General features: G+C 41.6%; 1 protein-coding gene across 2 annotated transcripts; it reads right to left on the reverse strand.

The window, feature by feature from the left end:
* Positions 1-6,119: 6,119 nt before the first annotated feature.
* On the reverse strand, positions 6,120-17,638 carry LOC149323315 (uncharacterized). 2 transcript variants are annotated; one of them, XM_089510881.1, is made up of 5 exons: positions 17,562-17,638; positions 12,774-12,947; positions 9,202-9,301; positions 7,976-8,106; positions 6,120-7,018 (listed from the first exon to the last, which is right to left on the reverse strand). In XM_089510881.1, exons 1-5 carry the CDS (start codon positions 17,607-17,609, stop codon positions 6,740-6,742), a joined length of 732 nt encoding a protein of 243 aa, XP_089367007.1. In that variant the 5' UTR covers positions 17,610-17,638; the 3' UTR covers positions 6,120-6,739. The 2 variants fall into 2 exon arrangements, with proteins under 2 accessions (XP_089367007.1, XP_089367017.1); XM_089510891.1 differs by lacking the exon at positions 17,562-17,638 and adding an exon at positions 16,450-16,583.
* Positions 17,639-18,180: the final 542 nt, after the last annotated feature.

Here is an 18,180-nt window from a genome sequence, read left to right on the forward strand (position 1 = left end):
GGGCAGCCAGTACCGCCATTCCCCCCACTTCCGGTGTCGGGAGCAACCCATAATGAGGGCCGGGCGGAAACTGACATCCCGCCTCGAAGGTTCCCCCGCCATTTTGTTCCGCCACTGGAATCCCACCGGTGTGGTTTTGAGTGTTGGACTTCCCCCCAAAAACATTGCACGGTTAACAATAACAACAACAACAACAAAACTATTATTATTATTATTTATAGCCCTTCCCCCCAAAATAATAATAATAATAATAATAATAATAATAATAATAATTATTATTATTATTATTTATAGCCTGCTTTTTTCCCAAAAGACACTGCAGGATTAATAATAATTATATTTATTATTATTATTATTATTATTATTATTATTATTTATAGCCTGTTTTTTCCCAAAACACACTGCAGGATTAATAATAATTATATTAATTATTATTATTATTATTATTATTATTTATAGCCTGCTTTTTTCCCAAAAGACACTGCAGGATTAATAATAATTATATTAATTATTATTATTATTATTATTATTATTATTTATAGCCTGCTTTTTTCCCAAAAGACACTGCAGGATTAATAATAATTATATTAATTATTATTATTATTATTATTATTATTATTTATAGCCTGTTTTTTTCCCAAAAGACACTGCAGGATTAATAATAATTACATTTTTTTTTATTATTATTATTATTATTATTATTTATAGCCTGTTTTTTTCCCAAAAGACACTGCAGGATTAATAATAATTACATTAATTATTATTATTATTATTATTTATAGCCTGCTTTTTTCCCAAAAGACACTGCAGGATTAATAATAATTATATTAATTATTATTATTATTATTATTATTATTATTTATAGCCTGTTTTTTCCCAAAAGACACTGCAGGATTAATAATAGTTATATTAATTATTATTATTATTATTATTATTATTATTAATAGCCTGCTTTTTTCCCAAAAGACACTGCAGGATTAATAATAATTATATTTATTATTATTATTATTATTATTATTATTATTATTATTTAAAGCCCACTATTTTCCCAAAAGACACTGCAGGATTAATAATAATTATATTAATTATTATTATTATTATTATTATTATTATTATTTAAAGCCCACTATTTTCCCAAAAGACACTGCAGGATTAATAATAATAATATTAATAATAATAATTTATATATAGCCTGCCACTCCCAGAAAGATCGAGGCACGTTACATCCATAAAATAATACAAAAACAATTATAAAGCAACCATAATAACACACCCCCCCAGTTAAAATAGCATAGCATTATATAAATTACCACCAATAATAAGGCACCAGCTTAGGGTGCCGATAAGTCAGGACAGGCTTGAAAGCGCACAGCAACAATAATAATAAATAATAAAAACTTTATTTATATACAGCCTTTCCTGTAGATCAAAGCAGTTCACAACATAGTAAGCATGTGACACATGTCACAGTACAAGACAATAAAATGGCTCAGTAATTACAATCACAATTTCATACAATTTCCTAAAAACCTGAACCATATACAGATCCTTAAAACTATTGGTTGTGGGGGGGAACTCCTTAATCTAAACAGAATCGGGAGGATATGCTACTTGAAAGAGGTGGGTTTTTAATGCCTTCTTAAAGGCTTCTAATGTAGAGCAGAGTCTAATCTTTTCTGGGAGTGCGTTCCAGAGGGCAGGGGCAGTCGCCGTATAAGCCCTCCGGTGAGTTGCTGCTAGTTTTACCTTGGGGCAATCAAGTAAAAATTTCCCCGTTGTTCTGAGGGTGCAGGGCGGATTATGTAGGGAGAGGCGCTCCCTCAAGTAACTCGGGCCCAAGCCATGTAGGGCTTTATAGGTAACGACCAACACTTTGTATTGCGCCCAGAAGCTAATAGGCAGCCAGTGGAGAGATTTTAATATAGGTGTTATGTAGTCCAATCTTGGAGTGCCTGTGATCAATCTGGCTGCTGCATTCTGAACTAGCTGTAGCTTCCGAACCTGGTACAAAGGTAGCCCCATGTAGAGCGCATTACAGAAATCCAAGTGAGAGGTTACCAGTGCATGTACTATAGTTTCAAGGTCCTTTCTGCCCAGACAGGGGCGCAGTTGGCGTATCAGCCAAAGCTGGTACCAAGCACTCTTGGCCATCGCATCTACTTGAGATGACAATTGTAGAGATGAATCCAGGAGTACTCCCAAACTGTGAGCTTTATCATTTAGGGGAAGCATAACCCCATCAAGGATAGGGTGGCACATTTCCCTGTCTGGACTTGGGGTACCTATCACAAGTACCTCTGTTTTCTCCAGATTCAGCTTGAGTTTGTTTTCCCTCATCCAGCCCATTACTGACCCCAGGCAGGGATCCAGAGTGGAGGTGCCATCCTTAGTCACTGTATCAGTCGGTGACATGGAGAGATAGATCTGGGTGTCATCAGCGTACTGATAACACTGTGCTCCATGTTTCCGGATGATCTCTCCCAGCGGCTTCATGTAAATGTTAAACAGCATGGGGGACAGAATGGCACCCTGTGGAACAGATGTCAGCTCTCTTTTACGAGAGCAACTATCCCCCAGCCTCACCAACTGGAACCTTCCCGAGAGGTAGGATGGGAACCACTGGAGCGCAGTGTCCCCGATAGCCAACTCTCTCAGGCGTTTCAGAAGGATACCGTAGTCAATGGTATCGAAGGCCACTGAGATGTCCAAGAGCACTAAAGGGTCACTTTTCCCCTGTCAGTGCCCAGACGGAGATCATCGACTAAGGCGACCATGGCAGTCTCCACTCTGTGTCCCGTTCTGAAGCCAGTTTGAAATGGTTCTAGTTAATTGGCTTCATCCAAAACTGCTTGGAGTCGAAAGCCGACTGCCCTCTCAATCACCTTGCCCAAGAATGGTAGTAGGGAGACCGGCCTATAACTGCTCATTAGAAGGGGGTCAAGGGAAGGTTTTTTCAGGAGAGGTTTTACTATTGCCTGTTTCAAAGGTGGTGGAAATGTACCTTCCGGAAGAGATGTATTAACTATAAGATGTATAGCAGTTTTTATGACATCTCCTCCCTGAACAGTCAACCAAGAAGGGCAGAGATTGAGGGGACAGGTCATCCTTTTCACCTGATCAAGGAGCTTGTCCGCGTCCTTGGCTAGGAAATTCTGTGAACTGCAGTTTTGTGGGACATTTAGCCTTTTCTGTCAGAGAGAACTCTGGTGCCAACAATAAGCTACAAATTCCCTAGCACTGAGCCAGGGAAGTTAACGCAGTCTCAAACTGGATTATTTCTGCAGTGTGTTTTGGACCACAGAAGGCAGTAGAAAAAGAGTAACACCCCCCCCACCACCACTGAATGAATTAGTTAATTATAATTAATTGTAATATTTTATATCAACGCAGTTTGTGACTGCTTCAACTGCCCTTGCTCAAGGCTAGGGAGTCCTGGGAATTATAGTTTATTGTGGCACCAGACCTCTCTGACAGACAAGGCTAAATGTCTCACACAATTATAATTTCCTGAATTTAATAGCACTGAGCCAGCACAGTTAAAGCAGTCTCAAACTGGATTATTTCTGCAGTGTGGTTTGGACCTCAGTCTCAGAGGTGCTACAAGACCCCTTTGCAGAGTGATATTATGGACTGACATGGCCATCTCTGAATTCAGTCCCTAGTCATGTGTGCCTTTATGGAGGTTCCTCATAAGTTTACATAGTTTATAAGCCATGTAGTATTATCTCCACTATGAATGCTAGGATATCCTGATTTCTTCTTTCAACTCCTTTTGTGTCCTTTTTCTCTGAAGATGCCAGCCACAGATGCTGGCAAAACGTTAGGAACAAGCACTTCTAGAACATGGTCACAGAGCCCGAAAAACCCACAAAAAATGATCCTTTTGTGTCTTTTACAACTGCACTCCTTCAACATTAAAGGTGGGGTGGGGAACCCATGTGCCTTTTTAAAAAAAGAATATATAATTTCTCATTTTTAAATGAAATAATATCACTGACTCATACATTTATAAAAAGGAGGTTGCTTTGTGTTGCTCTGAAGCGAACCTCATTACTTTGGGATAAACACCACTGTTATGTAGACAAGATTAATATCATATAGAAGTAGGCCTAAAGCAATGAGTATGCATCAATGGAGTTAACTGCCTCAGGAGTCTTCTTTTTTGGAGGTGTTTAAACTTGGGTTTGGTGAGCATCTTCCCAGAGTGCTATGAACAACTGTATATTTCTGCTTAGCAGGATGGACTCAGTGATTCCCAAACTTTAGTTCTCCAGATGTTCTGGACTTCGACTCCCAGAAGCCCTAGTCAGGTTGGCCAACAGTCAGGACTTCTGGGAACTGAAATCCAAAACATCTGGCAAATGAAAGCTTGGGAACCACTGGAGATGGACCTTCCAGCAATTGTGATTGTGTGCCTGGAAAGGCACTCCCTAACTATACTTTTAAATATGAAGAGATGCTGCAGTGAGGATCATCAGTTCTGGTGTGCCCCGCTATGGCCATACTGGTCCAAATGGTAAAATAGGGCCACAGTCCCCATCATCTAATCTTTTCTGGGTGGTCACTTAAAGGGCCCTTAAGCATCAGGATCCTTGAGGGACCCTGGCTGTACCATCAAACGGAAACATTAAAAATAGGTGAATTAGAAATAGAACAACCATGTACTATGTGTCCATCTCATGCCTCCCTCCCTCCTCTCCATTTTCCACAGACACTCTGAGAAAGGATGTTGGGAAACCTAAAATTTTGTCTAAAAAGACACCAGGAAGCAGTCTTTAAAACCCCTTGGAATGAAGGTGCTTCGTTCCCAAAGGGCAAAACTGTAAGCTCACTTCTTAAAAATCTTGGTCCATCATAGGGGCTTTCAGTGGGCCAGGGTGAGCAGATGTTACAAACATAAGTGAAGACAAGGCACCATAAAATATAGGACATTTGAGAAAAAGTTAGGATGACCAAATAAAAGCTTAAAACACTAATACAAATATGAGTGCATGCTTCTTAGTCATGCTCAAAATGGAAGATACTTAGAACTTCCTCCTGGAAAGAAGGGCATGTCCTGGAAAAGGAAGACCTCTGGGTCACCCTGTAGTGGGCTGACAGTGTATGGATGCCCATCTTGTTACTCACCCAAACCTTGTTAGCCTGGTGTTTCTGGTTTGCTCTCACAGCAAAGGACAAAGTACTATTTGGCTGCTGAGGAGGAATAAACTGTTCTCAAAGTCTTTAGTAAGTCTACTAAACAAACTAAATCTGCTTTGTATTAGATTTGTTTGATGTACTGATCAGCCTAGGATAGAATGCAATTCAAGAAGCATTTTATGGAGTCTTCTGCAAAAAAAGGCTAAATTACTTTCGCGTTGCAGCTGAATATACACTCTCTCAAAGAAACAAAGGCCACATTCATTCATTACTTGTAATATCAATAGGCTACTGTAGGAAGAATTGACTAATAACATCTCAACTGTACAAGGAATGGTGTTTAATGAAGAATGCAAGATTTGAGACTCTGAATTAATGAATGGAATATATTAAGCATGTAGTATCTGTAGTATCATGGGGTCGCCATGAGTTAAGATCGACTCAAGGGCAGTTAACAACAAAAGTACCTGTAGGTAGTGGAAGTCTCCTTTACCTGTGTACAATGGGCAGGCACTACAATCCCATCACAACCTACTGAGAAACCGATCATTCAATAAATTAGGATTAGGGCAGATGTGAAGACAAAGGTTTATATAGTACATTCTTTTGTGGGTGTGACAGAGATGTTTTGTGTGGATGTAGTTAGCAACTAAAATTAGTTTTCTACAGGGCAGGGAACCGTCTAACTAAAATGATTGCATGTACAACGCTGTGTAAATTTACAGCGCTTCATAAATAAAGGTTAATAATAATAATAATAATACATGTATCACTCAATATATAGGAAAGAATCTCATTTTAAAAAGAAAAGTTTGCATATTCACATTTCCTTACAAGTGTTATGAAAATATGTAGACTTTAAGATAATTTAATGGAACTCTGGAATGTCAGCCTTAGGAAAACCTTCTTATCTGTTTTGTTTCACTGTTGTTATGGTTTGGGAAATGCTTCTGGGAAGATTTACAAGAAGACCAACAGAGCAGAGATTATATACCTATTTATTTTTATACTGCCCAGGACAGTTTTAAAAGAAACAAAACAATTAAAATGTAAAGACATAAAATAAAATATGTTAAAAGCCACACAATGAAATAGTCAGCATGATTAAAATTTAAAACAGAAGTGTCTTTATCTCAGCAACAATCAAGTAGGCACCTGCTTATGGAGGAAATGAGAAAGAGAATCTTTCTAAATATATTTTCCAATGTTTGAGTAAAAATTTTCTTCACATTTTGGCCAATAAAAGATTTGCTGTAACAGGTAAGTGCTGGGCCAACTGGACTAACTAGAAACAAAATATGTTATGAATGTGTAAACCCTGTAGATATTTATAAAGCACAGTGCATTACTGATTACAATCAAAAGAAGCTGAACAGCCAGTGTCTGATCTCATCATGAATTCAGATGCTTCATTTCAGCTGAGGCTTTACTGGAAAATTACTGCATAAGTACATCCGAAAACTAAGTGGATTTCCTTTCTCACTTGCATCAAATGCCTTTTCATTTTCGTCCTTGGGACCTCTATACCATAATAAACCAGGTTTGGCCTCCATGTTGAGAGTCCAATATCACTGCAAAGATCTGGTGCCAGCAGACTTTGTTAGGAAGATTTGGTCTTCTCTTTTTCTCTTGGTACTCTTCCCATGGTGAAGAATTCTGGGTTTGGATGCAGGTCTGTGAAGTGAGCCATGCGATTTGACATGGCAAAGAAGGCCGAAATGGTGCCTATATCCCAGGCATCTTCTCGGTCAAATCCCTGAGCCTCCAACTTCTGAAAGTGCTCTTCAGTGATATTCTCTGCTCGGCATACAGCAAGTGCAAATTCAAGCATGGCCAGCTCTCGAGCACTGAGGTCAGCCATCTTCCAATTCACCATCACCTGCACAGAAGCAAAGCTACATCATATTACACCTTGAACCTAGGAAACACAACACTTGGTCAAATATGGAGCCTATGAGACCACACACAAAGAAAACTGATTCTTGCAACAAGGATTAGGGAACATTCTTGAATATGAACCACAGTGCATTGCTTACAGTTTCTGAAGAGGTTTGACCACAGGCAGAAAAAGTAAAGAGCTTCCATATAACTGATATATTTTGCTTATATAGAAAAGGGAATTTGGGCATCATTACAGCATGATGGGTTGATGGGCTTGATGGCCATTTGGGTAACAGCTCTTGTCACCTAATCACCACATACATAAAGGTTTGCATCCCTACGGACATTCTCATACATAGATTGCTATATAGGCCTGCCCCTGGGCTTTCTGCTTCACCAAATACATCTGAGGAAGTAGAATGATGTCTATGAAAGCTTATGTTACCAGCTTCTTTCTTTTAGGTACGCTCAAAGGTGCTACAAGATCCCTTTGCATACTGATTTTCCAGACTAACATAGCTATATGTCTTTGAGCTCTTGCAAAAATTGTCAAAATGCATTCATCCACTCATGCAGTACAAACTACAGTAATCAAAGTATTGATGAGTTCTCTCAATTATATGAAGACAGCTCAAAAACATAAGATGCAAGCCATCAATTATGCAGTTAATACATAATTCCATAATGTTTGTTATGCACTTGAAGCGTGTGGGCCATTTTCAGTTATTAGCATTCAGTCAGTACTTTGAGGGGACACCTCGTCTATCTTGTTGTATGAACGTATCACAACACTCTTTGTTGTTGCTGCACCATCCAAATTCAGCAGTGTAGTGGCAGTTATTTCTTGCATAACTGGTTATTTGCTGCATAAGGCAATACAGAAGTTAAAAAAAATACCCTTATAACCCCCCAAAAAGTAGGAAAGAAAGAAAAGAAGGGAAGATGAGGAACTGACCTGATCTGCCAGAGTTGGTTTCTTGGAATATATCCGATGCAAAGCACTATGTGCAACGACGCAGTAGGGACACTTGTTGACAATACTCGTAGCCACAATAATGAGTTCCTTGTCAGCCTTGCTTAGGTTGCCTATGGGATAACAGAAATACAAAGAGCAAGTTGTATTCTTAGAGCTGTCTATACAATCACAGACTTACACTCTCACATGCTTTTTAAGATCTATATGAAGCTACAAGGATAGCTCATTGGGGCAGCTTTCTGGTAAGGTGTCAGCAGTAACCTATCTTTCCCCATCATCTTCTGAGCTGTGTGACCAGGATTTGAATTCCCACTCAGCTATGGAAACCCATTGGGTGACCTATGGCAAGTCACACTCTCTTTGCCTCAGAGCAATGGCAAACCCTCTCTGAACACATGTTGGCAAATAAACCCTGTGATAGGTTTTGCCTTAAGGTCATTCACTGTAAATTGGTAATGACTTGAAGCCACACACCTCCAGCAAAATCTAAAATTAGTAAATAAATATCACCTATTTGAATTTTCTTCAGGATCATACCCAGTATCCACATTGCCATTACTTATATTTTACCACATTATCCCTTTGCCTTGTTTGTTCTCTGTAGGCAACTTCAAGCCACAAGAAAGGCTTTCAGAATTAAAACAGAACTACTACATTTTGTTATCCAGGCACATGGCATGAATAATGACATTATTTGCATGCATGTGGGGCATTATTTTCACTCATGTGGAAGTATGAGGAAAAGAAATGTCTTTGAAGACCCTAAATTACCAGTTCCAAAGAAGACAAGTATTTTCTAATTTTCAGTTCTAATTTTTTGTACTGGAAAGTGCTTTGCTGCTTTGGCATGTGCAGGAAACTTCAAAGAAACCTCTTATTTTCACTATGGTCTTTAAAAAAACAGTGGTCTCCAGAACCAGTGAACCGCTGGAATAAGGTAACAAGAAAGCACAAACTGGGGATTTTGGAAGATGGGTTTCTTTTGTACCAAGGGGTAACGTGTCAGGATTGTAAAGCCAACGGATGCTACTGTGTTCTCCTAAATGTTCTGTTAATAGACTCAAGGAAGGTTAGTAGCTATACTTAAAATGGTCATACAACCATTGGTATTGACAGTGGAATTCTATTAGCCACCAGTGGATTATTAAAATATCAAGAAAGACATTTTTTCAGGCTATACTCCAAAATCTGGTTGCTGTTCTTACCTGACTCCTTGTTCATGATGGCATTGTAATAAGCAAAGAATGCTCTGAATTCTGCTGGTCGATGAGACATCACTTTAAACACATTGGGTAAAAAACCACTCTGGGAATTAATAAAAAAAGAAATCAGACACCTTCCATTCACCGTTATGTGCTCCTCCAGATGGACTAATAATTCTGCTAAGAGTTGGGATATTCATCATCATCATCATTATCACCATCAAATATTTCCACATATTAATCACATGCATGTTTGAATATCTTTCTGGCAAATACATAAATTTTACATTGCCACCTACTGTATATTACCACAATATGTGCGTGTGCGTGTAATGTGTATATAAATGGGATATTCTGTTTCAGGAGTTCACTCCTTGTAATTGCCAAAGAGGTAAAGTGCTATGCCATTTAAAGCAAAGAGAAAGAAAAACAAGGGGGGAGGGAGACTAAAAGTCTCCCATGGCAGTTAAAGCAATGTTAAACTGCATTATTTCTGCAGGGCAGATTAGACCAAAGACAAAGAAGAGAAAAATGGTACTCTGAATCTAGTATAGCTCTGAGTAAGATAAAATGAAAACTTTGTATTTGTATACAGTCGTTTTACTTTCCCATTCACCTAGGACTGGTAAGCATTTGCCTCTGGAACAGCAGCAAAGCACACAGTAGATAATAGTAGAGTGATGATTAAAAATCTATCTATCTATCATTTAATCATCACTATTATTATATTAAATTACACACACACACACACACACACACACACACACACACACTCATCCTTTCCAATTCGCGGGGGATATGTTCTGGACCACCACCACCCACGAATTGGGAAAATCTCCAATATTGAAGCCCCATTTATTATAATGGGGGTGCACTCATGTGTGCAGTGCTGTGCACACGCACCATTATGTCCCTTCCAGCTTGCAGTCCATGAACGACTGAGGGACATGAATGGCAAGACCATGAATCGGGAGGGATGACTGTATATATAATTTACAGCAATATTATTATCTTTTTGCAATGGCATTATTTGAATTCATATCATATGAACTGTTTATTGTTCCTATGCTAAACTGTAGTTGTAAATATTTTCTAATAAAAGAATTGATCTGTTCTTATCACTTTAAAAATCCCTGCACTGGTTTTGCATTAAGCACCAGGAACAAAACTGATTATTTTTGTTTCATTCTCACGCGCCCTCTCTATGGCTAAACAAACTTATTACAAATCATTGATCTCCGCCAATGAGAGGCACCTGCAGCGTTTGTTCTCCACCTTCAACTCTTTGCTTAAACCTCCCTCTCCTCCTGTCTCTTCATCATTCTCTCCTAATGACTTTGCTAATTATTTCATCTCTAAGATTACCACTATTTGTTCTAAGATAGTCCCTCCCGATTCTTCTTCTGCTCATAATCTTCTTTCGCCCTCGCCTAAATTTTTTTCTGTTTTTCCTCCTGCTTCTTTGGATGAACTATCTACACTTCTGAACTCTTCCAAACCTGCAATCTGTTCTCTTGATCCAATTCCTACTCGTCTTCTAATTTCTGTAGCTCCCTCTTTTCTGCCCTCGCGTCTCCATATCTTCAATCTCGCTCTCTCTACAGGCTCCTTTCCTTCGGACTTCAAACATGCTCTCATTTCCCCAATTCTGAAAAAACCTTCTCTTGACCCCTCCTCTTTGTCTAGCTATCGTCCGATTTCTCTTCTTCCCTTTCGTTCTAAGGTTTTGGAACGGGTTGTTTATTCTCGCTGTCTTGAGTTTCTTGAAGCCAACTCCATTCTCAATCCCTTTCAGTCTGGCTTCTGCCCAAGGCATTCCACAGAGACAGCTCTCACTAAGATCTCCAATGACCTTTTACAGGCCAAGGCTAATGGCCTTTACTCTGTTGTCATCCTTCTTGATCTGTCTGCAGCCTTTGACACTGTTGATCACTCTCTTCTAGTTAATATACTTTCCGACCTTGGGTTCTCAGACTCTGTTCTCGACTGGTTTCGATCTTATTTGTCTGGCAGATCTTTTGCAGTGGTTGCAGGTGGTCAGACTTCTTCTCCTGTTCCCTTATCTGTTCCCCAGGGCTCTGTTCTGAGTCCCCTTCTGTTTTCTCTCTACACACTGTCCTTAGGTAAACTCATCAGCTCTTTTGGTTTTTCCTACTATCTGTATGCCGATGACACCCAGCTGTATCTTTCCACCCCTGACCTTTCTCCAAGGCTTGAACAGCAAGTTTCGTCTTGTCTCGCAGCTGTCTCGCAGTGGATGCGCCATCGGCATTTGAAGCTCAACATGTCCAAGACGGAGCTTCTTGTCTTTCCTCCTAAGTCCACCCTTCAGCACTCCTTTTCTGTCTCTGTGGACAACATTTCTATTCAACCAGTCCAGCAAGCCTGCAGTCTTGGTTTTATCTTTGATTCTTCTGTCATGTATCCCTCAGATCCAGACCACAGCCAAGGCTTGTAGATTCTTTTTATACAATATTGCCAAAATCCGACCATATCTCTCCGCCTCTACTGCCAAGATCCTGGTCCATGCCCTCGTGGTCTCATGACTTGATTACTGTAACGTCCTCCTGGCTGGGCTTCCTCTTCCTCACCTCCGTCCTTCAATTTCTGTCCAGCATTCAGCTGCATGCATTATCACATCCGCCCACCACTGTGACCATATCTCTCCTGTGTTGGCATCCCTTCACTGGCTCCCCCTCCCTTTCCACATTCAGTATAAGCTCCTGCTGTCGATATTTAAAGCCCTCCATGGGCTGGCCCCTCCTTACTTATCAGACCTTATTTCCCCTCACCTTCCCACCAGGGCTCTCCGTTCTGGTAGTCAAGGTCTGCTGTCCCAGCCCAGGATTTCCTCTGCCCCATCTCGGATTCGCCCCTTTTCACTCGCTGCCCCTCACTCCTGGAACCTTCTTCCCCCGTGAGCCATCTCTTCTTTAACCAGCTTCAAAACGGAGCTGAAGACCATCCTGTTCAGGGCAGTGTTCCCAGGCATTGCATAATTGTCACTTGCTATTTGATGTTCTTTTGTTGTCTGTTTTATTGAATCATTTCCTGTATTGCTATGTATTTTATATGTATTATCCTACTAGAGAGGCCCCTTCCCCACCACCTCTCCCTTCTCCTTTTGTGTCGAGTCTTTTTAGATTGTAAGCCTTAGGGCAGTGAACCGTCCAATTAAAAAGACTGTATGTACAGCGCTGTGTAAATTTACAGTGCTTTATAAATAAAGGTTAATAATAATAATAATAATTTGCTATGTGACATATCATGAAGAGATCAACTCTGAGTAACTGCTGGATTTTCAATTTTGGCACACATACACACATAATATCTCATTCTTGGAATAGATTTAATTCTTAAAACATATTTTAAAAGCAAAATAGCATACTAAAAGATATCAAAAAGATATTTTGATTTTAGATCCAGTGATCCTATTGTGTATATTATTAAATAAATTTGGCACAACACAATTTTTAAAGCGATAAGAACGGACACTATACTTGATTTTAGTCAAAAGGCTGAGAAGCGATAGGGTTGTTTGTTTGTCTTTTCCCAATCCAAAGAGACACTCTTACCTTTACTTCTACTTCCTCCATGAGTTCTACTATGTCATAAGGCAAATCCTTCTTATTGGGTATTGGATAGCGTCCAACAGACTTGGTGTTTCCTTCCTCTGTGCTGTATGCATGGTTCAAGATCACTGTTTGAGGCCTTCCCCCAAAAGTCCCCAATAGATTCTGAGAGCGAAGCTACAAGACAAAAGGGAAGGGGGGGAAAGGCCCTGTTTGCCAAGGTACACTCTCTTCATCAAGAAAATATTTGCAAATGTTTAACTGTGCAGTTTATGGGTCTGAAAACCCTTCAATAGTTGTTCAGTTCCAGAGCTCCTAGACTTCTCTCCTGCTTAGCAGAGAGTGCAACTGATTCACAGGGAGTAGGGCTGCATCTGCACTGCAGAAATAATCCAGTTTGACACCACTTTCACTGCCATGGCTCCATGTGATGGAATTCTGGGCATTGTAGTTTGTTGTAGCACCAGAGCTTTGAAGTGCAGATGCAGCCTGAGTGTATTTGGGGAGTGGGGAAATATGCCCCATTACCTCCAACTGTCTTGAAAATAGTGATTCTGTATCACCTTGGGCAAGTCACATGCTCTCAACCTCAGGGTAGTTGCAAACCTCCTCTGAACAAATCTTGCCAAGGAAAAACCCCATGACAGGTTCACTTTATCGTCGTAAGTCTAAACTGACTTGAAGGCACACAACAAGAACATAGCTTATTCCATGGTACATGTATGGATCCCCTCCAAAGTGGAGACTAATATGAGTAGTCTTGACTTCAGGGCAGATTTTCTGAAATTTTTTGAATCCAGGCCCATTTCTACTTTTCCCCAGCCCCTGAGCCCAGCAACACGACTACCTTCAACAACTATGCATGCAACTCCCTGTATGGCTACTCTGTGTCTATATGCATGGAATGGGTTTAGAGAGCCAGCATAGCGAAGCGATTTGAGTGCTGGGTGATGACTATGGAGAGAGGGTTCCATTCCTGCTCAGCCATGAAACCCACTGGGTTGCCTTGGGCAAGTCATATGCTCTCAGCCTCAGGGGAAGGCAATGGCAAACCTCCTCTGAACAACTCTTGCCAAGAAAAAACCAGGTTAGGTTTGTCTTAGGGTTGTCTTAACTTGGAAAGGACTTGAAGGCACACAACAACATCCCACACCCTCTAAATTAGTGTGCCATCCTCCAGGGCAGTGGAGGTTATTGTCCTCTCACCAGCCATGAACCAGAATTCAACTTCATCCTCCTTTGCGTCTGTAAACAGAATGAAGGTGGTGATAAGAGTGATCAGAGCTTGGAAAATATCCCTTTTTTATTATTACTGCTCCCAGAATGAGAGACAGCACAGTGTAATGCTTTGAGTGTTGGACTAGGACTCTGGGAGACCAGGGTTCGAATCCCCACCCAGCCATGGAAACCCACTGAATAATCTTGGGCAAGCTATACTCTCTCAGCCTCTGAGGGACATCTCTTCTGAACAAATCTTGCCTAGAAAACCCCATGACATTGTAACCTTTGGGGCCCTATAAGTCATAAATGACTGGAAGGCACACAACAACAACTCCCACAATAGTGAGCCAGTGTGGTGTAACGGACTGAGTGTTGGACTAGGACTCTGAGAGGTCAGGGTTCGAATCGTCACTCAGACATGGAAACTCACTGGATTATCTTGGGCAAGCCACACTCTCTCAACCTCCGAGGGAGGCAATGGCACACCCCCTCTGAACAAATCTTGCACAGAAAACTCTGCAATAGGTTCAGCTTAAGAGTTGCCACGTCAAAATTGACTTGAATGCACACAACAACATTTCCCATAATCCCTCAATCAGCATGGTCCTGGGGATTCTGGGAGTTGTAACCTAAACCCCCAAATTTCCCCTAGGTCAGGACTATCCTCTTGTCTACTACCTCAGGGTCTTGGGTGCCCCTAGGCTCCTTATACCTCCCACACTTCACACAGCAGTTTGTGGGGCTGCAAAGGCAAAGCCCAGACCTAGCCTGGCCTAACGGTTTGAGCATTGGACTTTGGAGACCAAGGTTCAAACCCCAACTGAACCATGAAGCCAGTTAGGTGCCCTTGGGCAAGTCACACCTTCTCAGCCTTGGAGGATAGCAATGACAAACCCCCTCTGAAGAAATTTACCAAGAAAAGCCCAGGATAGACCCCATCCTGGGGTTATCTTGGCAAATTTTGCCTTAGGATTGCCATAAGTTGGAAACACCATGAAGGAACTCAACAACAACTAGGGCAAGTCACACTCTCTCAGCCTCAGAGGATGGCTATGGCAAACCTCTCTGAGCAAATGCTGCCAAGAAAACCCCATGATAGGATCACCTTAGGGTTGCCAGAAATGACTTGAATGGTTGTTGTTATTGTTGTTGTAATATTCATTTATATCCCACCCTTTTCTCAAAATTGGGACTCAGGGCTGCTGACAACATTAAAAAGACAGTACAATTAAAAACATGCCAAAATGGTACATTAAAACAGAAATACATCATTACAGTATTAAAACAAATTACATGTTAAAAAAAAATAAAAAGATAAACATGTTAAATATACTTTAAATCAATACAATCTGAAGGCACACAACAACAACAACAACAAAGGCAAAGCCACCAAGAGGAAAGGGGCTGGCATGCCTCTGGATCACCCTTTGCCTCCACAAAAAAGCCCTACCCACCCCTTTCTTTGCACTCCTCAAAAGCATGTCCCAAATGGGGGCAAGATGCCAGGGTTTGGGGGAGGCCTGTGGGTAGAGGGCACCAGGAAGGCAAAATGGAGGACAGGCAGGAAAAAAGGGAGGACATCTGTCAATGGAAGCTCCAAACACTCCTAGAAATGTCATTTCTTGCTTCTTAGTCCTGCCCAAAATGGAGGACAGGCAGGAAAAAAGAGAGGCCATTCCCCTTTAAAATCTTAACAACACTAACAGAAATATAAAGCCCTGCTTCTTAGACCTGCTCCAAATGGAGGACAAGCAGGAAACAAGGAGGCCATTGCCCATTAAAAGCTAAAGAAACACTACTATAAGTATAAATGGCTGCTCCTTAGCCCTGCTCCAAATGGAGGACAAGCAGGAAAAAGGGAGGACAAAGGCTGCAAACACTCCTAGCAATGTCAGTGCCTGCTTCTTAGTCCTGCCCAAAACACAGGACAAGCAGGAAAAAGGGAGGACATTCTCCAACAAAAGCTTTAAAAACACTAATCTAAATATAAACCCATTCGCCTTTGTCCTGCTCAAAATGGAGGACAAGCAGGAAAAAAGGAGGACATTCCCCAACAAAAGCTTTAAAAACACTAATCTAAATATAAATCCATGCGCCTTTGTCCTGCTCAAAATGGAGGACAAGCAGGAAAAAGGGAGGACATTCCCCAACAAAAGCTTTAAAAACACTAATCTAAATATAAACCCATTCGCCTTTGTCCTGCTCAAAATGGAGGACAAGCAGGAAAAAGGGAGGACATTCCCCAACAAAAGCTTTAAAAACACTAATCTAAATATAAATCCATTCGCCTTTGTCCTGCTCAAAATGGAGGACAAGCAGGAAAAAAGGAGGACATTCCCCAACAAAAGCTGCAAACACTCTGTCAGGGCCTGCTTCTTAGGGAATGGCTCCTGGAGAGAAGGTTGAAAGGGAGGGCATGTCCGGGGAAAAGAGGACGCCTGGTCCCATGCCTACTTACAGCCAGGGAGCCCAGGCGGCGGAGGTGGAGAAGGCGCCTCATTGCTCTGCGATCCTGAAAGCACTGAGGCGGAGCAGGAGAACAAGGGGGAAGAAGAGGAGGCGAGGCTTAGTAGTAGTTTCCCAAGGGCGCATGCCTAGTAGTAAACCCTCTTCCGACCTCTTGAACTCATGGCCCCAGCAGGGAGGGAGCCAAAGGGAATGGGGTCAGCAGGGGGCAGAGGAACAGTACTCCAGCCCCACAAATAGGCCTCTTCCTCACAAGCCAAGCCAGACAGAGCCTTAAATAATCTCCTTTTATTGCACTGACTTTGCCCAAAGATGGCAATTCCTCATGGGGCCAGCCCTCCAAACTGACTAACTCCTAAGACTCATCATTCAAAAGCCTTGCACCTTCTTTTCCACACTCAGGTTACTCATTGCTTGCAATTCCACTGTATAGCCCTGAATGGAATGGCAACAGTTGTCATACAATCAAGTGGCAACATTAAAAGGATCCTGTTATGTTGTGGAATCATATACATAGCCTTACCTGGTGTGGTAAGTCACGGTGCACACCCATTCCATAGGCAACCTACAAAGCAGGACCAAGCAAAAGCTTTGGAGGGTTACATACCACTGAGAAGCAGTGCTGTCCCGCCGCCGCCGCTTGCAGCGTCCAGGAGCCGCAGCTGCCACACCACGGGGCTCCTGGACGCTCAGAGGAAGGAGCGCAGAAATCGCACTCCTTCTCGGGCCCCAGAAGAGGCGCCGCAAGTGCCAAAGCGGACACTCACGGCGTCACTTCCGGTGCGCCAGGTGCGGACACAGAGCGTCTGTTACGTCAATATGGCGGCGGCCGTGTGGAACGGCTGCCGCCATATTCTACGAATTGAATACATATTAGGGTTACGTGCGTGCAGAAGCACCACCCCTTCCTAACCCTAATACGTATTTAATACATATTTTTGGCGGTCTATAACCCGCCTTTATGTCTTCTTTTTTGCACTCAAGTTACTCATTGATTGTAATTCCAGTGTATAGCCCTGAAAGGAATGGCAACAATTATCATACCATCAAGTGGCAACAATAAAAAGATCCATTTAAATTGTGGAATTATATACATAGTCTTACCTGGAGGGCTAACTCATGGTTTCTCACAATTCCATTGGCAACCCCCATAGAATCACCATGCAAAAGCTTTATGTCTTCTGTCTCGCTCACAGGTTACTCATAGATGGCAATTCCAGAAGATACCCCTGAAAGGAAAGGCCACAGTTATGACACAAGCAGGTGGCAACAGTAGGAGCTCCCTTCACATTACAGTAACATATTCATAGCCTTACCTGGTGGGGAAACTCATGTTCTATGCCCATTCAACCTCCATAGCAGGACCATGCAAAAGCTTTATGGCTTCTTGTTTGCACGCAGGTTACTCATACATGGCAATTCCAGTAGACACCCCTGAAAGGAAAGGCCACAGTTATGACACAAGCAGGTGGCAACAGTAGGAGCTCCCTTCACATTACAGTAACATATTCATAGCCTTACCTGGTGGGGAAACTCATGTTCTATGCCCATTCAACCTCCATAGCAGGACCATGCAAAAGCTTGATGTCTTCTTGTTTGCACTCAGGTTACTTACAGATGGCAATTCCAGTGTACAGCCCTGAATAGAAAGGCAACAGTTGTGACACAAGCAGGTGGTAACAGTAGGAAAATCACTTTACATTACAGTAAGATGCTCACAGCC

This window comes from Sceloporus occidentalis, unplaced genomic scaffold, assembly GCF_023333645.1.
Source record: "Sceloporus occidentalis isolate IW3139 unplaced genomic scaffold, rSceOcc1.0.p SCAF_1, whole genome shotgun sequence".
Classification (NCBI taxonomy): Eukaryota; Metazoa; Chordata; class Lepidosauria; order Squamata; family Phrynosomatidae; genus Sceloporus; species Sceloporus occidentalis.

Coding starts and splice junctions, on each gene's coding strand:
- LOC149323315 (XM_089510881.1), bottom strand. CDS start 17,609: ATGGGGGTTGCCAATGGAATTGTGAGAAACCATGAGTTAGCCCTCCAG. Junction 8,107..9,201: donor CATCATGAACAAGGAGTCAG/GTAAGAACAGCA, acceptor GTTATCCCATAG/GCAACCTAAGCAAGGCTGAC. Junction 7,019..7,975: donor AACCAACTCTGGCAGATCAG/GTCAGTTCCTCA, acceptor GCTTCTGTGCAG/GTGATGGTGAATTGGAAGAT.